Source organism: Lepisosteus platostomus, chromosome 4 (genome assembly GCF_059453375.1).
Source record: "Lepisosteus platostomus isolate fLepPlt1 chromosome 4, fLepPlt1.hap1, whole genome shotgun sequence".
NCBI lineage: Eukaryota > Metazoa > Chordata > Actinopteri > Semionotiformes > Lepisosteidae > Lepisosteus > Lepisosteus platostomus.
In genome coordinates this window covers 64,708,224-64,735,436 of record NC_142614.1, presented here as the reverse complement: position 1 = coordinate 64,735,436, position 27,213 = coordinate 64,708,224, and the positions used below count along the sequence as shown (strand labels likewise).

Below are 27,213 nucleotides of genomic sequence, written 5' to 3'. Positions count from 1 at the left end.
AATAAGAGACAAGAATGTGTAGCGGATATAACAGTTTCAGCACTGCACAGAAATGAGCGCATGAGAACCTCAGACTACTGTACCTTTATGCCAAATAGCATGTCCAAGCCAAACAAGCAAATGTGTTGTTTCAGTATTGTCACGATCGTAATCTCTCCTCTTAAGGGCGCTTTCACATTTTAGTTGATTATGTGCACCTGCCTCTGATCCTGCCCTTCCTTGTTCAAGGCGGGCACCCTCGCTACTGCCGAAGCTACTCTGCATTGGAAGAGGCGACTTGAGGGCATAGGCTTCTTAATGCCGTCCTGACACAGTCATCCCATTTTCATTCCTTCTCCCTGCACCGGATCCCGTTGCGGTTTTTATCCTTGTCTAGTTTTTGTTTCGGATGGATCTCCCGGCTATGGACTTTTGGACTGCTTCCTGGTTTTCCTTTCTGGATAGTTTTGGACTTCAGGACTTGTTCGCCTGTGCCACGCCCCCCGAGCACCGGAAAAACTGCCGTCACGCCCCCCCGTCAGTTATCCCATCCTGATCCTGTCGTGTTTCCCTGTTCTCCCTTCTCCAGTCTCTTCATGATTTTACCATCTGCATAGGGTCCTGACCTACGCATCGTAACAAGTATAAAGTGAAATGTCCATTTTTTATATTTCTAAATGTATAAGTGAGTTAAAGCCTACCATAAAGTTGAGCAGCATTCTTAGACTTTATATAGTATAGTAATCTCAGTCATATAGTCATATATCAACTTTATGACTGAGATAACTATATGAATCTTGACTTTTGCTTGAGTTCCAAAAGCTTAACATTAACACATTTTCTACATTTTTGCTATGAAAGCAGTTTGTATGTAGTTGTCCAGATAACCTGATTGTTTTGAAAGATTGTTTTCAAATATTGCTATTAAATATTAAATATTGCTACTGTATCTCTCCATATTTAAAAATAAAAGAGTCAGTTTAGAAATTGTAACTAGGGGTTTTGATTTTTGGATAAGCTGTTTTCCAAACTTTCCAAATGGTTCTTTAAAAAACAGGAATATTTAGAATATATAATATAAAAAATATCAAGAACAATCCCAATTATTTATATCTAGATATATTTATTATATCCATCCATTTTCTAAACGCTTTATTAAAAAACAGTCGCAGGGTACCTGGAACCTATCCCAACAAGCTTCAGGTGCAAGGCAGGATACATCCTGGATGGGATGCCACCCCATCACAGAGCACGCACAGACCAGGGCCAATTTTCCCAGAAGTCAATCAACATACCAGTATGTCTTTGGACTGTGGGAGGAAACCCAATCACTTATGTGAACACAGGGAGAACATACAAGTAATAAAGTTGTAATACAGTAAAGTTACAGTAGTAATATAGTAGTAATAAACACCTAAAGCAAACAGTTGGGAAGAGAAGCAGAAACTGAAAGGGCTGTAGTACCGAAACATGAAAATAAAGAATACTAGAATAACATCTTACACGTTTCTAAAACTTAAGTTATTTTAATGACTTTTGCATTGGACATGACAGGAGATAATAATGCAATTATATTGTTCTTAAGAGTAGGGGTGTTAACCTGGTATCCTAGCTAAATTCAACTCTGGGCTTGTACACCTACAGTAGCCTCCCTAAAGATTCCCTTTAATTCAATTGGCAAATTCACTACTCTACCAGACTTGCTGTGAAGTGATGCTGCTGGTGTATTATGGCTCTTGTTCATCTACCAGGTGGATGTTGCAGTTCAGGGGCAGATGCAGTTGGTCCCCTCCAACATGTGAAATTGTCTGGGATCTTCTGGGATAAAATGCACAATATTAAACAACTGCACTAGTAAAAAGAGTGGCAACCTTAAATGTGAGGATGTGGTCTTTCTCTGATGATAAATTGTAAAACATTGTAAAACATAGTGTGAAAGATTTTGTGAAAGGAAATAGATTTTACAGATTAAGGTGCTGATTATTATTTAATATATTTTAATAACGTATCTATATTTTGTATATATAAATAATAAACCGGCCTGAGATTTCTAAAAATCACCAATAAATCCTGATTTCATCAGACTGCGTAAAAGCTGACAGCTGCTCGTTGCCCCCGTTCATTTGCCCCTCTTAAAAATAATTCCATCTTGGCTGTTGTTGCATTTCTTGATTTTCCATTTTAATTTCTAGCATGAATTGGAACTGAGAGTTAAGAACGTTAAGAAGCGGGCATCTGGAAACAATGAACCTGTAATGACGGCAGAAATTAGAAAAGGTATGGATCTCCGAGTGTCATGCCAGGAAAATATTTTCATTATTAAAGTTTCAAAATGTCTTCCAAATGAAAATAAGAAAATTGTGTAAAAAATTTCTGTAAAAAAACGCTAACACCAGTGCAAATGATGTCATGCAGTGAAGCATAAATGGCAACTGCATTAAGAAGAATTTAAAAATATTAATTATTAGTTAGGTATCACTTATTTAAGACCCCCTTGTGGCACAGTCCTAATTAGAGTACATCACTGTTGCTGACATGAAACCATTTTCCTTCCCTTTGCTTCATTAATATGTTTTATATTCCATTTTCACTCCCCTCTACCCCTTGTTCAACCTTACAGATCCCCCCTGGCTCATCCCTCGTTAGTGGGGTCATGGTCCAAGACCTCTCCTCTTATAGACGGGTTGTTGATCTACAAAGCCAGGCCAGTTACCCCATTAAAGCTCTCTATTCTAATGGCACCTTTTCTCTGTCTTTCATAGAGTTTGACTGAACTTCATAAATGAAGATATGGGCTTCTCCACTTCTTGAGAGATGACTTCTTCAGTTATACCGGTTTTCAGGTGTTTTTCAATAAGCAACTGTTCAAGGCTAAAATGAAAAAAGGGGGATAAAAACAGAGCCCAGTTAGGTAATTAAAATTCGAGGAATGAAAGCTAGATGCCCTTGCATCTATCAAGGACTGGAATTACTCATCCCTGCTCTTCAGGAAATTCCTTGTAAGCTAGCTTCAAGTCGGGTTTTATTTATATTTGTGCACTGGGGCTGGGCTTACTGGCTAGCTGAAGTCTTAAAAGCCATGGTCTTAATATTTTGCAAAGCAGAGATTTTAGTACTTTCCTTCTCAGTGGGGGATTTATTTTCCTATGTTGTCGTTTTGCCAGTATGAGGCCTCGCTTTTGCTAAAAAAATGGAAATTCCCCATTATTGTATTTGTATTTTCTTGGACAGTTATGCAAAAGGACTTTCTAAGAACCCCTGTTACTCAGACCAGAACACGCCAGTGAACTCTATCAATGAATGCAGTGTTCTTTTTGAGTTATAGGCAGTCAAGAGACCAACAATTTATAAGTCAACATTGTATGTCCTTGAAAATCTGGCAAAAATGAAGAAAAAAAATGGAACAACACAAATATTGTGGTTTTTGTTTTCTATTTTATCATAAAACCATGCTGAGATAAATAAACCGAACTGAAGTTCTGGTTTTAGTTTGATGTATTTATGGGGGAAACAAATACTATTTTATTGCACGAATTCTAAAATCCTTGAACTTACTGTGGCTGGAATGATACAGTGTATTAAAACTGTAAAATATGATGGAAGATTTAGATATGGAAATTGTACTGTTTGGCCTGGGCATAAATTGTCTTATTGGCTGACATCAGCTCAGAGAGGGGAAATGCCTGGCAGCTCACGTATATCCATTGGAAGGAATCTAAGTGCATCAAGGATAGAATGTAGGAGACAGTGACCCCGGTGTTGAGATGCTGCTTAAACAACTTACTTCTATTTCAACATCTATTTTTCATTTGAGTTAAGGTTTCTATTAATTTGTTAGCACCTTAGGATGTGTCAAGCTAATAAATTAACCTAGGATTACAGTATATCATACCTGTTGTCTGGTATTACAGCTTGCAAAGATCTAAATTAATAAATCTTTGCCCTGTGGCTGTTGGTGTTGTTGCTAATAAACAAAAGTACATTATTAAACATGTGTCTCTTTGATTAAGCTAGCTCTACTACAGTTTCCATAAATCTCATTTTGATAAGTAAAAAAGTGCCTCAGTAAATCATGATTTCTCTGTCAAGTCACCTTAATTCAGCCTGTTTTTGTAAACTGATGCACAAAAAAACTGATAAAAAACTTATGTAATTAATGAACATTAGAAGGAGCTATTGGGCTATTAATAGAATGAGAGTTAAAGTTTCTGTGCACATTTTCATAACTTTAGAAATGTTTGTTATTTTTCAATGCAAAAATAAAACACACGAGAATTGCAAGCAAACTATAGTACATATTCATCTTCCAATTTAGCTTGCCATGTATCTGAATAATAAATGTTCAAAGCTCTTGATTGGAAACTGCACATATCCTTCATTTAATTCCAAATTATAAGATACTGTATACTGTAAGTGTAACAAGCTAGAATACCAGCAAGAACAGTGAAAATCTTTGTGTGAGTACCAACAACAGCAATTTTTTTGAGTTTGCTTCCCTCAGAAAGACCTAATATAGGCCCATTTTACTGTTCTGTAATGTACTGTAATGTGTCCTGGCACATTAAAACCTGTTACTTACTAGGTGTTATCCTTAGCCAAAAGGCTTGCTTCGACCCAATAGAAATGTGATTTCTAGTACTGGAGCTGTAATATGCAATTGATTTATGTATAGATCATAACTTCATTAAGGGATTTCCATAAATTTGTATATAAATTATTGATCACATTTGGGTTTTTCAGAAGACAAATCTGGTTTGAAAACAACAGAACCCTTTCTTAACAACATATAGACATACTGGTTTTAGATGTACTGTATACTTTAATAAAATACTGTTCAAAAACGTTTTTTTCTTCAAAAGCCAACTCATCCATCCATTTTCTAACCTCCTTATCCAGTACAGTGCTGTGGTGGATATACTGTACAGTACCAAGGCAAGATACAACCTGGCAGGGAAGCGGCAGGGCACAAACAGATACCAACATACACAACCCTCACACCGGGACCGATTCATCCATAAGCCAATTAACCTACCAGTATGTCTTTGGATTGTGATAGGAAACTAAAACACCCAGAGGAAACCCAGGTAAACACAGGGAGAACATATTCAATTCCACGCAGATAACACCCCAGTAAGTGAACCCCACGACTTAGTGCTGTGAGGCAGCAATGTTAAACACAATTCCTCTGTAACAAGCCAAAAATGTATTCCCAAATAAAACGGCAATAACTTCAATAAACAAATCATTCATCTGTTTCCTAGAATCCCTTACAAAGTCTTGAGTTAGCGGCCACTGCAGGTCTCTATCAATGCAGTAAATAATTTGCATGAAGAAGCCTGTCATTCGCTGTCCACAAATTGCTTCCAAATCAATGTGTACTATTTTTATTTCACCATTTCCTTCATCTCTTTTGATACAGTAACACCACCACAACCATATTAAAATAGCTATCAATGCTATTTTATTTTCTGTAAAATAATATTTCCAATGCATTTGGTTAATTTGTTTATATAAACTGTTACAGTATTGTACTCCAAACTCCAAGACTTGTGGGATAATTTTTTCTGTAATTCTTGAGCAATTGACCAATGAGGTCCAGCCAAAAAGAAAAAAAAAAGTTTTAACACATGAAACAAAACAAAGATCGTGTTTCCCCTTAAACAATCCTAACAGTAGTGCAGCAGTGTAGTCTGGAGATCTGAAGAAAAACAGTTTTTCCCTCTCGTTTCTGTCAAATTAATGAGCCATACGTCATTACTTGAAATGACAGACAAAAGCAACATTGTTGCTCTTGCAGAATGAGCTCATCGTTAAACTAGCACTGCTCAGTAACAAATTCCAGATGTGAAACAGGCAAAGGGAGATGGAAATCCAAAAGCAAATAAATAAACTGGAAAAAGTCTTTTTACCTTTTAAAGTAAAACATTAAGACCATTATGTACTTGTGCTGCATACCTTTCTATTTTTTGACTGCTGGTGCGAATTCCTTTTTGTTTTCAGGATCATATTCATTTCTCAAAGCTCCTAACAATACAAACCCTCTGTTTATTTCAAGGAAACCTGTACTGACATTGTTCAAGACAACTCCTGTCATCTCCTTTGCTACAAAAGGCAAAAAACAGCCTAAAATGCAGTTTATGTTAGAAAGGTCCTTAACCTGAATTATAATTTGACAAAGATTTAGGTTATAGAAACAGATTATCTATAACTAGTAACGATATTCTGGTCACTTCTTAAAGTATGATTCTTAAAATACAGATATGATGACCAACAGACTAGGAAGAAACCCCTAAACATATGACTGACACTGTGATTTTAGATAAAAGAGATTAACCTTTGAAGTGCAAATCTTAACCATAGAAAACTAGGCAAAACCAGGAAACTCACATTTAATCTGGTCAAATTAGGATTATTGCAAAAAAAGAAAACAAGGACTATGTGGTCAGATTTTTTTTCAGATGTATTCAGAATAAACTACTGTATATTTCACCCATTTTTCTTTGTGTGAGCTCATTTTTTTTCTACTGTTTGTCAAAATTAATAAAAATGTTCATATATGAATTCATAAATCTGCTTCTGCGCAGGTTGGTATGTACAGTAAAATAAGGAAATGAAACAGCATGGCTTTTCTCATAACTGTAGTGTAAGTGTACAATGCTTTTTTTCTTGACCTTCTACTGTATGCAGTTGTCAGAAAAAACACTGTCATTATTTCACACCCTGCCCTTGTGTTAGAAAACATATATGTGTGTGAAATTGCTGACAGTTGATTTAAATTTACTAGCAATCTTTTATTTAATGTAGCAGTAGTATTACAACACTTAATACTGTTTCTATTGAAACAAAAATGGCTTCCCATGCAACAAGCTGTCTAGGAGTAAACCATAAATGGCAAAAACTATCATTATGCATATTGAGTTTGGGAGTAATCTTAATCTTAAACTACTTTTGTATGCACTGTATATACATTATATATACACCTCCTCTCAGAGCAGTTAGAAGTTGAATGTTAAAAGTGATTTTCAGAAATAAAAATAAGACCAGAATTTATAATATGTACTGGAGATGACTAATCTTTTCAGCACAATTTTTAGAAAATAGTTGTATAATAGTTCAGGCATAGTTCCAAAAATGTGTCTGCCTAGATGCTTTTGTGTATATTTTTACAACTGCAGCTCTTCAATTAAAAACTTCTTGATGTAGACAATTACAGACAGTTTTAGTTTAATGCCTATCAGAATATGCTAAATAAACAAGATAAGCTGTAAAGCAGTACCCTCTAACATATGAAGGTATGTGACATACAGTACTGTAAGACACGAGAGGTCAAGTATTACTTGATGTGACTTAAAGCTCTTTGTGTGAACCAATTTATTTTTCAAGACATTTAAGTAGCTTTTCTACACCAACAGATGATATTGATACGTTTAGAAAAACCCAAACTTCGTTACAAATTGTGTTTATTTTTCCTCTTCTGAATATAAAAGGAGGCCAAACGTGGAGCTGTTTGAACAGCATTTGTGCCAGCAATTTATCATGTGTGGTCTGGTTTTCATGCTTCTGAGTCTGTGATAGAGTGAAGTGACAAATGAAAGCCATGTGTGGAAGAATATATAAGAAAAGCAAGTAGAATTACAGCACTGTTTTACAAACTGTACAAGCAGTATGGGAATATCAAATCCAAAAAGCTAGCTAGACAGATTATTCTTTCAAGGAACTCTATTTCTGACAAAATCATGACAATATAACCACAATATTTCACAGCACGACCCTTAAACTGAAAACCTTTTTAGGCCCACCAATCATTTCATAGCACTCACTACCTCAGGTGGGCAGTCTTCTTATCCCCAGTTCCCACATCCACCCACAGCCATTTTCATTTTCATAGCTACCTGCTAAGGGTTAGGGCTAGAGAATTACTGAAACCAGACTTTTATAAATGTGTTTTTGGTTCAAGTAGAATTCGTGTTTTAATTTTTATTTTTTGCCCTTTTCTGGGTTTCTGGGTGAAACCAGATGTTTATAAGTAACGTGAATGTGTTTTTAGTCTAATTATTAATGTTTTAGTAGAAACCTTTGAGTTACTTTCACATTTTTATTTTTTGACTTCTTCTGAGTTGTGATAATAGGTATTAGAATATGCACTCCTATTCAGAACACTTTTTCAATATTTTCCAGTTGTGTCCATAAAGACATTGAAACTTCTTTTCATTCAAATCCGAGTCCTGAACCACCCGAATCCGGGACCTGGAGCGCCTGGTCCCGTCACCCCTTTTATCTCCCCGACCCTTCGCCGGATCCCGCTCTGGTTTTCAACTTTGTCATGTCTGTCTAAGATTGGATCACCTGGCTCTGGACTTTTGCCTGCACTGGATTTCCCTCCGGACTCCCCTTGGACTGTTTCCCTGGACCACGCCCCCTCGAGCACCTGCGCACCTTCGTCACGCCCCCCTGTTCGTCTACCAGCCCCGATCCTAGTCTTCTCTCCCTGTGTTAGTTTCACTCCCTTCCGGATTCTGCTGTCTGCATAGGGTCCTGAAAAACGCTTTCATAACAATAGTTTTTTCTGAACTTATTTGTAGCTCAAACATATTCATTAAATTAAAGCTAAAATGTTTATTTTAATTAAAAAGCATTGCAATCAAAATATGTACTAAAACTTGTTTCTGTTCCTGGAGTGTCCTGATTGATGTAAGCTGTAGGATGAATACAAACATGGTAGTATATGTATTTATAAAATGTATTTGTAGGAAATTCATAATTATTGAGACCATAATCACACAAGACCCTTTCTAAACTTGTCAATGTATCCTTTGCTGATTTTAACTGTATGCTTCTGTATATACAAACCAAACATATAATTGCACCAAAGGCTTTTTCAGCATTAGAGTTTTCTATCATCATTCTGAGTATAGGGGATTTTGAACCAATACAGACCAACAAAAATATTCCTCAGCTAAATCTTTAACCACATAATAAGTTGTGGATTGTGGCATTTGCTCATGTTATATTGTGTATATACAGTATATATATATATTATGAGCTGTGATTGGAACATCTGGAATAAAATTTAGACATACTATAGAAGTCTTTAAAATGACACCCATTGGCAAAAATCTTTCTGTTTTTTAAATAATGGTCAGATAGGGACACATCCAAGACAACACAGATGATAAAGTATTGATATGGGATTGGTATATTCCAGCAGATATCTCTAAAGTTAACTCCACCGATAACTCTACATGGGTACATGTGTGATTTGTTACATGAATGGATTGAGAAACAGGATACTGTCATAATTCAAGATTAATGTGCTTCAAATCAGATTAAACGTTTCTGGCAGCATGGCCTCACATGCACAAAAAGTAAAATCTGAGCCGAAGTGACATTATCAATGAATAAAAAAATATATTATTTGTCTCACTGTTTAGTTTTTGTGTTCCATATACAGTAAAACACCCCTGTATATGGAGAGTTCAAACATTTTTTATTTTAAAAAAAGATACAATTACAGATATTAGAGTTTAAACATGAAGGTAAATTGCCTTTCAGTATTTTCTGCTATGAAACATCCTACAAGCTGTCCTGAATGAGCTGAGACATTTTCCAGCTGTGACTCAAATGCCTAACTGTCAGGCTTATGTTCATTATTTCATGGCTTTCACTTCTTTTTTAATGTCTTTGTATCGCTTCACCAATCAATTTAGAACAGGTATTTTCTTCCTGTTTTGTACCTCTCTTTTAGAAATTCCAATAAATTGAAGAATGGTTGTGCAATGCAATGGAGATCTGTAAGGTAAAGCTACGTACTGTACTGTACACACACTTTAAATTGTGTGCTGTTTGACTCCTTGTCTTAGCCTTGTGGATTAGCAATGAAAACAAGTGAACCTTGTTATAAATGTTGTCGCTCTCTCATGAACTACGGTATTTCCTGTGTTCAAAGACTACAGGACCATTACATTGTTTTTACAATGAGGTCTCACCTCAGTGTTAAAGTGAAATGTTGCATAAACATTGCATGAGTAATGAAGACACCTTGAATTCTGCAAATTGGGTTGCTGAATTGCTGGGTTATGTCATATAGTACATTCCTAGCCTGAGAGAAAGTAGTTGTGTTTTAAAAGATTCATAACTTGTTCTTTGCATTATGTTTCCTTGTTTTAAAGTATAAAACTTAATGATATGTTATAAAAAATATGAAATTTGCGCTGTTAAGTATGTCTCTTGACCGAATGAGAATGTTTTGCTTTGGATTCAGCAAGTTTCCTTATAACTTGTGCCAAAAAGCTGCTACTGATGGGTTATTTCCCTAATGCAACTGAAAACATCTGTTTCTTTGAAAAAGGAGACTATAAATTAATAGTCCCGTGAACTGAACTGGAAATGTTTCTAGGAGACATGCCTTTTCTCAAGCCCACTGTCATACTGGAACATAAGGACGTAAGTTACCATATTACTGAACCTTTGCCTCCCACCAGCAGCAACATCATTGAAAGCATTTTAGAAAATGTATCATTTTTTGGATAAATTTCAGTACAGAAACATTCTGTAATCTCAAAAAAAATATTCCTAATAGAGGTAATGGTATTGCAGAATTAAACAGAAATACTATCTGAGTTATAGAGGTAATGGTATTGCAGAATTAAACAGAAATGCTATCTGAGTTGAAAATCTGTCACGTACTCTTTTAAATATTGAATAAGTTATGCTGTTGACCATTTGAAGCATATCAGCAAATATGGAGGAAAGTGAGTGTGGATGCGTGTGTTTGGAGGGAAGGGTTCAAAAGCTTTTTTACAGAAAACTCTATTGTTTATAACTTAATTCCTGTCTTTTGAAATATGAAATCAACAAATTTGATCTTTTTGAGCTACAGTACATCGTTTTTTCAATTATTTTGCTCACTAATCGTAATGGCATCATTAAGATTAGAGCATCACACCTTTGAGTAAAATACACTTTGGACTACCTCAACAAGTTAACATGTACTCATATGCTGTTAAATGTATACAGTCCTGTTGCAGAGAGATATCTGCTGTAGATATTTAGGATAATGCCAAGATGGAGATGCCTCATTTGGATATACTGTACTGATCACATAAATGGGTTATAACAATTGGCTCTGACAGTTGTTAGTCATGAGTTTAACCTGTCTATACTGTATGTATCTCTACTGTAGATGTGATAGTTGACCAATGCACACCAATGTGGTGGTGACCCTGACCTTAGCCTCCTAGGGGTTTCTCCTATTTTACTTGAGCAGTTATAGCATTTGGGTTGTGCCACGGTTAGTTTTTTTTCTTTTCTTTTGTGTCACAAAAGCAGTAACACATAAAAGACAAGTATTGCCTTTTCCATCTTCACTTCTGCACATTTGTTAACTATTGTACCCAATATGGTGTGCTTTAAATATGCAAAAGTGCAAATCCCATGTTACCATCTGGTACAGTAACATGACTGTTTGAGCATTAACTAAATGAAATTATTTTCACCAGTAATTTGGGGATATTACTGTTTATTTATTGGGAAATGCCGTGCCCAGTATATTTGATGGATTTTTCATGCCCCACAGAATATTTTCTGTGTGATTTCTGTTTTTTTATGATTGCCTTATGAGATATACTCCAATGTACTGAGTGAGGAAAGGTTTCAGGACCTGATTGAAGCCATGTCTAAAACTTAAGCACAGTAATATTATATGAAATAAATCTCTCAAAGTCAACATTATAATACTGCCATCATGTGCTCTAGCTTCATATATACTGTACAATGTACAGTATTACAAAGGTCAGAAGCACTGTTTTTTGCTTAATGTAATTTGTTGATTTGTATTTTCATTTAGTAACTTATTTATTCAATTATTTGAAAAAAGATGTGTTTTATGGGTGGGTCACCTTTCACCTTCTTCATTTTAAAATGAGAACAGTAGATATACTGGTGTACTGTATATTCAGTGTTGATTTTGTATTTCATTGATTCATGCAGTTTCTATATATGATGTACAGTAGATTGTCAAAAAAAAAAAATTCTCTGTATTTTCTCCTGTAAATCATGCCAGCTTTCAGATGGCTCTGCTGTCAATTGTAATTTGATGGCAACTGTTCAGAGACTAAAAGCGAGGTAAAGAGTTACTACATATATTTTAAAGTTTATTTCTCATAAAATGAAAATAAGCTTAAATTTAATGAATGCTTCATCCTAAAGTATGTACTGTATGTTGATTTAAAAACAACCTTGAAAAATTTACAAATATGTTAACATAATTCTCTAAGTATTCTTGAGACAGATAATCTTATTTCTGTTTGACTTGATATTCTGTACCAGTAATCCTTTATTTTCCAGTTATTTCAGTTCATAATATTTCTTAAACAGTATAGTACTATAATACTAACCCAGTAATGTTATATTAGTTCTTAGAAAGACCCAGCTGGCTTTTAAGATACTATGACATGTTATCCCATGACAAATGTCAGTCCTCTGGAGGGCATGAGAAATGCTACCCAGAGCTCTGTTACATGAACCATGCAATATCTTCTACTGTATAAATGTACTGTATGCCAAGCTAAGGCAATAAAGAAAGATGTGACAATGTCTTCATGAAAACAGCTTGTATGTATACAGCAGTGGTACAAAAGGGAAACCAGATGAGAAACAATAGTTATTATTATATGTATTTTTCAGACACACAGCAGCATGAGAAAGGGCATGTGTGTGCAGATGCGTTAAGAGATACTAGTTTTTTTCATAAAAAATGACTTTTTTTTCCTCTTAATGCAGATTATAAAGACAACACCCTAAAAAAACAATAGAGCATATTCCTCTCCTACTGTCAAAACAGCTTTGTGCATGTAAGTATGAGACTGTCTGATGCTGACCCTGCTGCATCATCACAGGCTGTTGAAAAAGGCGTTTAGGAAGACCTGACTCTTAACCGGCACTCAGTCTATAGTAATGGAATTCTTTTTATGAATAATAAAAAAGAGTCAGTGTATATGTAGGCAGAAGTCAATTATCAAAGGGCTAAAATATTTAGCAGTGATTCCGGTCTCTGTAGAAGCAATGACAACAGCAACAGCTCAATACACTGCATCTGCTAGCATCACCATGGTAACAATAATAGTAATACGGGCAATACATTAAAAAAATACATTGATACTTACTCTAATGCAGGGGGTTTCCTCCGTAGAGGTGTGCCCATGATGGAAGCTTTCACTTGCTATTCCCTTAAAGATCTGATGATGCCTTTTCCCCTCAGAAAGATCCTCCTTCCTTCAAATTCAGCACAACACAGAATGCTTGCCAGCAGTCTGCATCTCTCAGCAAAACCTGCAGGAGGGAGAGCACTTATTGGAGGGGTGGAAGGGTGGGTGGGTAGTAATTGGTTAATACCTTTCTCTACTGGTAAAGGCAATACTATTCTAACCTTGACTGTTAAATTCCCTGTGCTGTGACAAGGAAGAGGAAAAATGCCTCAGTGAAGTTGTTGATGCAGCAATTTTTTAAACTCAATGTGTGTTTAGATGGAATGAAGGAAGAGGGGATTTTTAGTTTCACTGCTGGATACGTCTGCCATTTTAAAATTCCAGATGACATTGAAGTACTGTACCATATGAAGCACGTGATTTTAGGGTTTTACATTTCTTTCGAGTTATCCGAGTGTTGTGCATATTGTCTACTTCTTAGGTGTACAGTATGTTGTGTATGGGACACTCAAACATGCTTTTCTAACTAACAAGATGAGCATATTAAGAAAGAATGTCTTTGTAATAATTTGGATTAAAAACATTAATAAATGCTGCAAAGATCCCAGTCATGTAAGATACAAGCCATTTTAAAAGTGGAATTTTGTTAAGCCAATTATTGATTAACAATTGATCTCTATTATACCTGTATAAGTACAATGTAATTATGCCTCATTTTACTGGTTGCACTGTACTGTGGGTGTGTCAATGTTTTATTAACTATATCAATGTATTAATATATATATATATTAAGCGCTTTGAGAAGCCACCTTTAAAGGCGCTATATAAAATAACGTTTTTATTATTATTATATGACTGTTTAATTTAATTTAGTATATCTTTCTCTGATAAACAAAAGACTCAATTTCCACATATAGAGGATTTTCAAATCTGCCTTCATTTTCAGTAAAGAGAATGAGTGTTTTCTGTGTTGGGAGTGCAGTGAAATTTGGAAATTAAAAATGGAAATAGAAATGCTTCAAGGAAGGAATTCAACTCTATAAATTCTAATAATTAAAAATTCCTAACAAAATCATCAAAAGAAAATTAAAGTCTGTCTTAATTGTAGTTGTGTATTTATTGTAAAGAGATTTTTATTGCTATCCTTTGATGCTTTTTGGATTGTTTTGAGAGCTTTTAACTTTAAACTAAAGCTGCCTTTTGCCATACCTATCTTTAATTCCACCACAGGATGTGTTTTGTTGAGAATGTTTTAAAAATGTTATATTTCTACAAATGATTTGAACCCTAACTGAAAATGAATATTTTTAAATTTGTTTTTAACTTCCCAGAATCAGTGTCACAATGTGTTAAAATTATGAAGTAGCCATGCTAATGTATTTTGTGAAGACAACCAACATTAATCATTTAATATTTGTGGGAAAGAAAGTTGTATATTAAAAGTATGCAATAATTTCAATAGTTGGAATGTTTGTAGGGGTTTCACTGCCAGCACTTTCCACTATTTTGATTTTAAATGTAAAAGAAAAAACAGAGGTGATGACATAATTCTGCAAATAATAAATATTTTGTTGCTTATTTTTTAAACAAATCTGTTATATTGTGCCTAAATCATGCATATATGGAGCTTTGATATCTTCTATATTATAAATAATCCACTGAACTGATGTTTTTTTTTAACCTAGAACATGTTTAAATTTATTGCAGAAAAACAATGTCATGTGTACACTGTGTTCTCAGTCTGCTTTGATACAAATAGCTGTTCATTCACTCAGGGATAACAAAAATATTAACATCATGAGGGTAACAATACTGTTACGACCCCAAGTGTCTAGGGGAAAAGGGGTGTAACATTTAGGATAATTCTTTTGGAAGCAGGGGGGTTTTGGTGAGGGACTAGGAAGCGTGATAACAAGAGTAAGGAACTAGAGTGGTGCCAAAGAAAAGAAAATAACAAACAAAATGGAGCTGGCTAGGACAGTGAGGGAAAGCTAATCTGACTACAAAAGAAAACCCGAAACACACGGTCTTCGGTGTCTTCAACACCCTAGCTAACCTGCACTGACTACCCAAAACCATACAAGACAAATGGCACTCACCCGTACTAACTAGTGTACTAATACAAAGTCAACTAAGTGTGTAAGTGTACCCAACAACCTAAACTAACCTTATATACAAAAGTTCACACAAAAACACAAGTGAACCAGGAAGACAAATAAGGGAAAACAAGAGTAATAAACAGGAGCAGGGTACAAAAGAACACAAAAGTTGAACATGTAACACTTGGGCAAGGTAATGACAAAACAAGGATGAACACACCAACAAACGGAAGTACAAAGAAACTAACAGAAACCAACAAAACAACAAAGCCGAAGCTATACGAAAATAAACACACACAAAGCAAAACAAACCAACAAACGAAGCCGACGCAATAACCAGAAGCGAAGCGAAAACCAAAACCGAACAGGACCGAAGTCAAACGAAAGGCCTTTTCTTTCTGAAAGCCTCCATGTTATATAGTGAATAAGATGTGTTCTGATTGGCTGAAGGCTGATTGATGATGACATCATATTGAAACAGTGGTGTGATGGTGGGCCAATGGGGAAGGGAGAACAATCAAGGGTCAGCAGTGTGGACATAACAGAAAAAACACACACAGAACACACACTGGGACGTAACAATACATTGACATTAACACTTGTTATGGTCAACTTCATAATTTAAATAAGTCTCATATAATGGCTTAATATATAAAATTAATATTCTAAAGGACAAGTAAATGTCGAGATAAGGTTTGAAATTTGTCATGTGAATTTCTCCTCATCCAACAACATACTGGCCAGGCTGATGGATAGAGAGTTTGATAATCCCACAAGTAGACAGAACTGAGCTGGGTTCATTCGCAGCTGTGTCAAATATTCTTCCAGTGGCTTGGCAAAAATAGTAGTCCTCTTGGTGTCAAGAAAAAGAGAAGATCTGCCTAGCTTGGAGCTGAAGATGACTCTTCAAAGGAAAGGTTTTTGATGGTCTTAAATGGCTTTCCAACAGATTATGCACAAAGTACAGATGAGACAAAGGTGTGGAGAAACTGTTGTCCCCATAGGATGTAGCTGCTACTGCTGAATATTCGACGATACTTGTTAACAAATCCAACCGTATAAATTTAGTTGATCAGGCAAAATTACAACTGGCAGGTGAGTCTCAAAATGTTTCCTGTGGCAGAGAATGTCTTGAGCAGAATCCTGTTTACATATGCACTCACTCTCAGCTTGGTGTCTTGAAGAAAAGAAAAAAGTTGAAACGCAGACACTGATGGTTGGCTACATACAGTACATGGCTAAATATTTTTTCAGATTGCCAGGAATGGATTGAAATTGCAAAGCTGAACATTAGATATGCAGTACATTTAAAGGTGCTTGGTAGTGATGTTATAAGGTGTAGTGTTCTTCCCCACCCTGCAGGTTCCTTATTGGTTGATCATCTATTAAATAATTGACTGGTGACCTGTAGCTTTGTCCCAATCCAGCTAGGATTTCTCTTGGGGCACTGATGCTGGGCCCTTCATCACTTGAGGCTTTTAAAGATTAAACCCAATTTATGAGGTCCTTGGTTGTTTTTAGACTCAGGACCTGCTGCTTATTAGGGAAATCCATCTGACATGCACTCCTATTAGCTTGAATCAGTAGATATAAGCAGCACCAGGGTTGATGTCCATTCAAGGCTACAGAAACATTTTTTAAATATTTCCCAACACGTAATTCCAAGTGTAATAAAAAAAAAACATGCTGCTGCAATACTATTATCAGAAGATATTTGGACCTTGTGATTACTGACAAATCTGTGATCACACAGACTATATGTCGAAAGTGTTAAGAGATGAAATTCAGATGTGGTATAGATAGAGTATGTTGCACAATCTCCAGTGAAACATATTATTTTTTCTAGAAACCAGCTATAGAAACAAATTGGCACAGAAAAAAAACTGACACAAGGTGCAAAGCTTGGAGAGACTTATCCAGAAACTGACAGCAGTAATTGGTACCAAAGGCAGGAATTGGTTAAGCCATAGGCAAACCAGGCGTGGGCCTAGAGCCTAAATATTTTGGAGGAGCCCAATCAGATCTGCTAATAAAATACACTGTATCTATTTAGATTTAACTCAACATTATTTCACACATCTTATTGAAACTAGATTAGATTTCCTGTGACATTAGAACCAAGCTGTAACTTATTTATGCATTCATTTTGACTTATGTACTGACAAGTCTCTTGCTGGTGAAGCGAGCCAAGATGGTTGCCAAGGACCTGGTTAATAAGTTGTTTCTAGCTACAAAGAAAGTGATACTTTGTATTGCCTAAGCTTTCTCACTTTGAGGCATTACTAAAATATATCACTTTAAGGAGCAGCAAAATACCAAAACAATTAAAATGAAGGAACGTGTGTACAGTAATTCGTTGATTGAATTTATTGAATAGCTTTCATTATTGAAAGACATTAAGCCATCTGTAACTGCCTAATGAGTAACCAGCAAAAAAACAATAGATTATGTACAATATAGTTATAACAATTTAATTATTCGAATTTTCTTTATATTTGTGTAGCTGCAAAACAATTAAAATAGTCTCTATGATTTTATATGTTAGATCCATTTGAATACAAAAATCACTCAGTACTGTATGTGTGTTTCTATATGTAATTTAACTAGTTTAGCAGCATCAACATCTCTTTGCATCTAGAGATACAGAAGTTCCTTATAGATGCTTTCTGCTACCATTATACTATCACGCTGATTACTGATGTGAGGTATAGCTTCACTCTAAAATATGTCTCTAGTACTGCCAGAATAATAATAAAAAATCCACTTTAAAGGAACAAACCTCCTTTACAGTTAACAGATCTTTTTCAAAAGTCACAAAAGTAACACTGCTGAAGTCTGTTAATGTAGAGTGAATAGTGAATAATCCTTATATGCCACAAAGAAGTCTTCCTATTGAGAATGTACAGTAACTATATTTTTTTCAATGATACTGTCAAGACTATTGATCTTATACATCACATCAAATACCCAATAATATTGATGGAAGCAAGCTGTCACAACATTTATGTTTATATTTTGTAGGGCTGATTTTGTGTTATACAATGATTTTAAACCGTAATTTCTAAATACAAATTTAGATTTATTCATATGCCCAATTAAATACAAGCAAAAAAATCATTTTCTATAATCATGAATGAGTTATGGGTTCGTTAATGTTTTTTTTAAAACAATACTAAAAATGGTATACTGTAATCATTATAGGATTGCACAAAGCAAAGTCTTATTTGTCATTAATAATTAACTGAATTCCAGAAAACATGAGGGTCATGCTTATTGGCATCATCAAATATCCTTTTAAACAGAATCCAACAAAACAAAGGTCAGATAGCTCTCCACATACTGCAGACACATGGTCATTGACCTCCATATGTGGTGGATACAGTAAGTATAAAAAAGAAACACACTAAAAATGTAATTCTACCTCATTCCTCTGCAGTATCTGTTATGATGAAATTTATGGCTACTGGTATAGGGTCATAACCTGTGAGAAAGAGGATCCAAGTGAATCTTGCTATCACATGCTGTGAGACTTCTTCAGGATATAAAGTGTAAAAAACTACCATTTGACGTCACCTGTATGACATCTTTGAAGATGACATTAATGACTGGGTTACAGTTGTTTCTTCTGAGGTAACTTGACTTTCACTAATTGTCTGAATGACAATTAAACCATTTAATAAGATCAGATGAAATGAAAATTGTTATCTCTAGACATGCCTATCAGCATTATGTTTGGCTTAAAATAACTAATACTGTACATAGATTAACTTAATTACAATAGTACACACACATACAGAAGTACAAAGAAAGTGACTATGTGTAAGATGGTAAGGGCAAGAAGTGACTGACCTCAAAAAAGGTCACATTATGAGGGTGTGCAGCAGCTCTTTGTTACCAATCTCCCCACCGAGAAGCTTTAACTCGGCCAAAAATGGACTTTTCAGCATGATAATGATCCACGTACAATGTACAGGTGTACTTCACACAAAATAAATTCTCCTGAAATGTCCCGACCTTTACACAATTAAACATTTGTGATTCAAACAGTAGAAGCTGGTTCAAAAATGGAAACCAAAAGATCTGAAGGACAATTCTGACAGGAAAAACTATCGGAAAAAATCACCCTCAGAAGAAAAAAAATCTTACAACACCCTATAGATGGCATTTTCTTAGTGTAATCCATGCCATAGGAGGATTTACACAATACTAATTAAAATGCAGTGAATAATTGTGGCTCTCATGTTTTCTGTACTTAAAGTATTTATGACAAATGTGCCTTTGCTATTATGATTACAGTATACAGTTATTAGAATTTTTTATCAGCAGCACACATTATCCAATTCACACATCCTTTGTATGAGGTCTGAATAAATCTTGAAAGCGCTGCATCTGTCTTCCATCTGTTACAAACTTCTCAGAGATGAAAGGTGGCACAAGAGGTCCTGTAAATTTCTCTCTTTTGCTGGCTGAGGTAGAAAGGGCAGCGGTCACCTGTTTCCACAGCTGTCAAAGCACAGCCATTAATGACTACTCATGGCAGCAATCCTGCCAGTCATATTTGCCAACTTCTTGGAATGTTTCTTGATTAGAAGTTTTGGGGGATGTGACATGTACAGTACAAGTGATTATTCACATAAGGAGAACCATTTTAACAAATGGTTATTAGGAGTGTGGTGAAAGCTGGTAAGAAGTGAAAACATAAGATGGTCTAGCCTCTTTTAATGTACTGTATGACCAAATGTTTAATCTTGCAATACAGTTTCAAAATCGTCTGCTTGCATGCATATGCAATTTCTAAAAAAGAATCTGAGTGAAGGCAGTCATGCTTATACACCCCAATTTTACTATGTGAGGCCGGTGTTTCAGGTGATTTGTTAACAGCCAATCTGCCATTAGAGGCATTCTGTGAGAATTGCTTGCATAATGTTCACCATATTTCCAGCTCTGGCAGGGTGTCATCTTAGTTTTTCACCTTTAAAGTGGTCTGTCCTCGATTTTCAGACTTGAAAAGCACTGAAGGAGTGTTCAACTTAATTAACTCCATTAATCACTCCATTCTCAAACTTCACTTTCACCCGAGTCTTCACTTTCACTCTCCACCAAGCTCACCCAGATCTTCAGCAACGATGGTGCTTCTGTAAAAAACACCTGCATCCCCAAAACAGCAGAAGCTAGTCTGCACTTTCTCAAACTCTGAGACCACCTGGTGTTAATGAAAGGTTAAGTAAGGGTTTTGAAAGATGCGTGGGGGATGCTGCTGATGAGTATTTAGATTGTAAAGCTTAGACCTCTATAATAAAATCACCAGCATTGTGACATTCAATGTGAGTCCTAATGTGTTCGAAGTGTTCAAATGCCTCGAGCCACCTCAGGTAAGGATGGGGGTTTCAAATTTCAATTTCTTCATGCTCAAATCATAAATTCTAATATCTAAAGTTGTAGTCAGTTTTCTACTACTAGTGGTAATCAGTGGTAATCAGTGGAGATCAGAATAAAAAATTTAAAATAGCACTATGACGATTTAATTTGATAACTACCAGTTTTGTTATGGTAATAATTTGGAAGGTGCATTACATACAGTGTGTAATGAATAAAAAGATCTATTATCCTTTTAGATTCACATTCGATGAAAGTTCAGTCTGGGAACATGAGTTGAATCCAGTTTTAAGCTACAGTATGCTTCTTGCTGAATTTGATGGCATGTAAGGTCATCACACTTTTGGACATTTGTAATGTTTTGCATCTATTATCAGACTGTCTGAAATGCATGCAATGTCTTTTACATCTTGCTTTCCAGTCTTTTTCCCTCCTGATCTTCAAATTTTAAAATGTCAAGTGTGAAGCTCTCTTTGCAATTCTACTTAGAACTGACTGAGAACAATCAACAGGCTCCTTCTATAAATGGCATGTACTATAACAGATGGCAACTATGGAATGTAAGCAGGCATTTTATGCATGCAATATCTACACTACCTATTGTGCCTGGTCTCATATTCTTATCAGTCTTATTCTAAATGGTTACACCTTATAACTGTCCCAGTTTTTCCTGAGAACACAAATCTAAAAATGACTGCCCTCCAAAGATTTTTGGACAGCAAAGTCAAAATTGTTATATTTCTTTAAAGTCAAACTATTCATAATTTTCATCATGAGCTTAATATGAATAATTCCAATATAATGCACAGTTTTCTCCTGTAATGCTGTGCAAACAATTAATCATATACTCATTCAGAGCATAAAAGTCAGTATTTTGGTTAATATTCTCTTTTATTTTCAATTACTGCATCACATTTGTGACCCATTGAGTTCACTAAACTGTTTGTGTAATCATGTGAGATGCCAAGTCTTTGCAGCTACAAGATCAAGTTCTTTCTTATTCTTGGAGTGTCCTGACTTCAATACTTTCTTCAGTATGTGAGATGAATGTAAATGCAGACTGAAATCTGGAGATTGACGTGGACATCTTAAGACTTTCCATTTTTTCTCTACTGATTAACTCTTTGGTTGCACTGGTGCAGCTCCATCCACTAAAGCTAGAAATATTTTCTTCCACATAAGCAAACAAAATGTTTCTGCAAATGTCAGAATTAATTTTGCGGTTGTCATTATTAGATACATTTTCAATAATGAAACATGAGTCAGCTCCAGAGGGACCTTCATGCTCAGAACATGACATTACCCTCCACCAGGTTTCACAGATGAGATGGTCTTCAGATGGTCTCAGCTGCAGTTCCATCACTATGATAAAAGTTTATCTGGGTCTCATCTGTCTGGTAAACTTTGTTCCAAAACTCTCAGGGCCCCATCTTTGTACTTCTGAGAAAATTCTGAAGCATGTTGGAGGTAATGTCATGATCACAAGTATACATTTCTCATTTGTAAATGAAAAATAAGATTGAATCTGTCCCAGTTCTAGGGGGTGCTGTATATTTTAAGATATGTTAAAGTATATTAAGCTTTCCTTCGAAAAGGGTTATGTGTAAATGTAAAGCATTATTTCTAAATGGCTAAATTAATCTATTAATATGTTTTTGTAATCATATCATTATGTTAAGCTCTATTTACTGGTCAAATTTTCAATTTGATGTCAATAAACTATCTTTATGGAAAACAATTGAAAACCTGCAGCAAGAAAATTTAAGAGTAACATTTCAGAAAACATTATTCAATTTGAATATTAAGTTCTTTGTTTTAAGTGTATTTTTGTAAACATGATTACTTTTTGACAGTCTTTTATATACTGCCTTCAACAATATGGCTCCTTATATCACTTGCATAAAATACATGATCGCAAAGGTATATACTGTACAGAATGTTGTTTCAGAGGTAGTTTCCTGTAAGCTTTTTTAAAACAAACTAACACCTCAGTAAATTGTGGAACAGAATACAGTACATGTCATTCTCAGGTCCTTAATCTCATTGAGCAATGGCAACTGACAGCCACGGTGCTATGCTAGACACTAGACTGTCATCTGCATCCATCACTTTCCCTGACAAAAATGTGGTTATATCAAAAAATAATATATGGTGTGCATCACAAAGACCCTAAAAAACTTTTTGAAAAGCCCTGAAAGTAAAGATTATCAGGAAAAACTATATGTAGTACTAATCCATCACATTAACCTATCAAATCGTTGTCAGCTGTTCCTTTCTACATGTCCATAAAGGTAAAAGGCTACTCTATGTAATACAAAATACAGGACGAACAATTGGCTTAGAAATGGGTTAAATTCCCATATGTTGTCAGAGACATGTGCATCTGAGTATTGAGAGAAAGAGGTTTATGAACTGCTTATAATATGGAATCTAGAAAATGTTTCCATATAGCTAATATATTTATCTTATATCTTGACTCAGATTGACTCAGACTTTTCTTAATGCAAAAGAGTTTAATTCACACAGACTTCACTTAGAAATTCTGAACATACACTTAATTAAAGGAGACTTTAAAGGAGACTGACAGGTTGATGGCCTACTGTTATTTGTGACTTTTCGGATTCTCTGAAATAGTTCATGCATGTTATTCTAAACAGTAGTTTTAAGTTGCATTCCGTACTATAACTATTAAGTACCTAAACTTACAGGTACTGTATGTACAGTAGTATCTATTATGTACCTACAAATCCAGTTTTCCCAAATCCATATATTTAATTCTATGCTAATTTACATGCTTCTGTAAATTAAAGGGACCATTTTCTTTACGTAAGGTGTGTAAAGAAAACATATAGTAGAATGATAAATAATAAAAAAATCTGTGTCCAATATGAAATCTGGTGTAACGAGCACAACTTAGGTTATATTATTAGTATATTAACCACTGTAGACCTACTTTTTGGTTTTAAATAGTGAAGTTACAATAAAGTTATGTAGACTGTACACCAATTAAATAATGTCACCTCAAGTCGTAAAAATGTAAATATACACCCTTAAAGTTCTGGTGGGAAAAATCTGAGAATTATCCAAATGAGATTTCAGTTTCTCAAACTCAGATTGGTTGTCTTTAATATGATAAATGCAACATGCATTTTGTGGAAGCTCAAACAATATTTACTAACAACTCTTTACTAATGAGATCTCTTAATCAATATAAACTAAATGACTACAACAGGTAGCAGTTCTATTCATGCAGTTAAGATTATAATCATATGGATGATTTAGTTAGGTTAAAATATTGTATAGTTATTACATTGGACAGGTTTACAGATAATGCAAAACGAAGGATTAACAAACGTTACAATTTTGTAAGTAGCAATCAATATTGAAAAAGATGGATATAAAATTCAAGACTGTGCATACTGTACACCTCACAGGTGACATATAAAGTAGGCAAAGAGGTTACTTATGGAATAGGTATTCATGTTTACACATTGTGACATCTTTTAGATAATGTCGGAAAACAATACAAAGGCAAACAAAATATTAGGAAATACACTATAGTTATATGGTATAGAATTCAAATCTATAGTTATTTTAAAATTGTGTAATGTGTTTACTGAGGCTTCATTAAGCATATTGTCTACAATATTGTAAAATGTGTACAATGGTCACCACATTTAAAAAAATTGATTGCTGCTCTGAGATCAGTTCAAGGAAGAGCAACCTCTCCAGGACTTTAAGGAATGTCTAACACATACAGGCTAAAAGAACTGAATATTCAAGTTCAAGTTTCAAGTTTATTGTCATTACACTCATATACATGGTATATGGTATAACGAAATGCTATTTAGCTAGCTCTCGGACATAAGTAGTACAAAGAGAAAAAAAACAACAACAACAATACAATTGTGTAGCAAAAGAAAGACAGAGACAACAGGCAGTGTGCAAAAAACAACAACAGACGATGTGCAAAAAAAACAACAACAGGCAATGTGAAAAAAAACCAACAACAGGCAATGTGCAAAACAACAAAAAGGTAACAGGTTATGTGCAAAAATATGCATCAACAGAATAAAATAAAGGGATAGAAATTATGGGGAGTGAGCTTTTGACATGTATGGTAGAGGTAGATTTTCAATGTGTGTTTGGGTTTTTGGTAAGAAAGAAAGAAAGGAAGAAGGCACTGTGAGGTTCAGATCATAGGTGAGAGGTGAGGTGAGAGTGAAAGTGAGAGAGGCTGGGAATTCAACAGTTTGATAGTGCGGGGGTAAAAACTGTCTCTGAGTCTGGTAGTCCGAGCCCGATGCTCCGGTACCGTTTTCCAGATGGTAGCAGATCATAAAGTCTGTAGCTGGGGTGTGTGGGGTCTTTGATTATGCTTAGAGCTTTCCTCAAGCACCGTCTGTCATAAATGTCCTGGATAGATGGGAGGGTAACCCCAGTGATGGACTGGGCAGTTTTCACCACCTGCTGTAGGGCTTTGCGGTCAGCAGCACTGCAGTTGCCATACCACACTGTGATGCAGCCCGTCAGTGTGCTTGTAGTGCATCTGTAAAAGTTAGTGAGGATCTGGGGACATATCTTAGCCTTCTTCAACCGTCTTAGGAAGTACAGGAGCTGTTGCGCTTTCTTGATCAGACAGGTGGTGTTGAGAGACCATGTGAGGTCCTCTGTGATATGGACACCAAGGAATTTAAAGTTACTAAGTTACTAAGAATTTAAAGGAATATTCTTAATCTTCAACAGATTGCAGTACAAGGGGATTTGAGTCAAGTACTCAAAACCTTCAATGATGAAGTCAATCTTATGGACTTTTTCATAATAAACAGAGAAACACAAACCAGATGACATAACTGAAAACTATGTGGAAGTGCTTTAAAACTGAGAACAGTAGGCACGTTTATGCAAAAGAGTATGTGGGAGTATGGTACAAACTACTCATCCTTGTTTTTCAAGCTAATATCCAGACTTTTTTCACAAAACGACTGGATGAGATCTTTATACAGTATCAATAAGCTGCAAATTGTCAAAAGGTTAGATGGGCCTTATGTTTTCCTCTCATTTGTACAATAACTGTTCTCATGTTCCGAAACTACAAATTATGTTATGTACAAGGTAATGAACAACAACTTAAACTACTCAAAATGCAGTGCCTTCATTAACGTAACAGATTTGCAAGAAAAAGTAATGTCCAAATCCAGAAGTAAAGCATTAAATGCAATATACAGCAGCAGATGCAATAATTAATTTTATAACATTTAAAAGAAATTAAATGAGGAAAAAGTTCTAAGAACATGAGTTGATATTCAAATTTTTTTATTTTCTAAAGCAACTGAGAAGAAGGTTTTGTAAATCATACAATATTGTATAAACATCATATCATATCAGTCTGCTATGAAACCATTTAGAACCCATTTATGGATTGTAGTTCAACAGTTCACTGAGGAATTTCAGGATTGCCCATTCCTTGAAGAATGTATGTTACTGATAAAAAAGAAACTTCAATACAGAACAAAGTCAATATCTTATCAGCTGAATTAGACAGTACTTACAAGTCTGGGATAAGCAGCTGTCCTTGTGTAGTGTAAGGCTATGCGACCCCTCACATTCTGATAGTTGCTGACATTTTCTTGCTGGGGATTTAAGGTTTTGCTTTGAACAAAACCACAGACGTGTCAGGTCAATTTCTTTTTGCTACAAGACCTGGGTTACAGTATATAGATTACTTTTTGGCACATGCCTCGATCGAGCATTTACAAACTGGTGACTTGTAGTCCCAAATAGAGGCGTAGGATATCGTCCATGATTCATAAATTATGACATAAAATAGCACGATTGTAGCTTTTCAGATTAATCCTTTCTATGGAGCCTTGTTTGTCAGGTTATGGCTTCAGTGTGCCCAGTGTGTAGGAAAAGGGAGATGGGAGGGGGCAAATGTGACAAGGACATTCACAGTAAACCTATGATATCACGGGGTGAAACAATGTTAGCTTTGTTGAGTTTCCAGCACAAAAGTCCAGTGCCTTTCTCGTTCAGGAATACTTGAACAACAAGGACTAGAGACCACATTTAAGTGAGCCCTTTCTCTGTAAGGATGATCTCTCATTCATAGACTGATGCCTAGTTTTCATCGTTAAATTGTCTCATCTGTAGTCATTCTAGAGTTCGCCACAGTGAAATACAGTCCCATATACTTTGAATTCCTAAAGAGCGTGTTTAGTTTTTTTAGGCCATGATGGCAATCCCAGTTTTATACATGCCATTAAAGGTCAGGGTAATCCATGTTCATTTTCTTGTCAAACATCAGTATGCTGTTTCATTTCTAAAGCATTAAGAAAACACCTTTGAAATGCTGACGCTATAAAAAACGATAACATGGAGAGAGAGTGAAATCCATTTGTAATATAAACATGAATAGTTTGTTGCAATCAGTATTGATTTTTTAATGAAACATTTACAGTTAAACATTTATTTGATTTAAATATATTTAACATTTAATTAACACTGAATCAGACATTATAGAGCATAAGTCATCAGTCCTTGGAGAGTGTTGT

General features: G+C 35.2%; 1 protein-coding gene across 1 annotated transcript in view; it reads right to left on the bottom strand.

The window, feature by feature from the left end:
- LOC148673604 (paralemmin-1-like) overlaps positions 1-26,549 on the bottom strand; it is a 90,995-nt gene extending 64,446 nt beyond the window's left edge. Inside the window, exons 1-2 of the mRNA XM_088630247.1 lie at positions 26,212-26,549; positions 13,143-13,308 (exon numbers count right to left, since the gene is read on the bottom strand). Of these exons, the coding sequence (XP_088486373.1) occupies positions 13,143-13,180 (38 nt within the window). The 5' untranslated portion in view covers positions 13,181-13,308; positions 26,212-26,549. The remainder of the gene's footprint in view (positions 1-13,142; positions 13,309-26,211) is intronic.
- Positions 26,550-27,213: the final 664 nt, after the last annotated feature.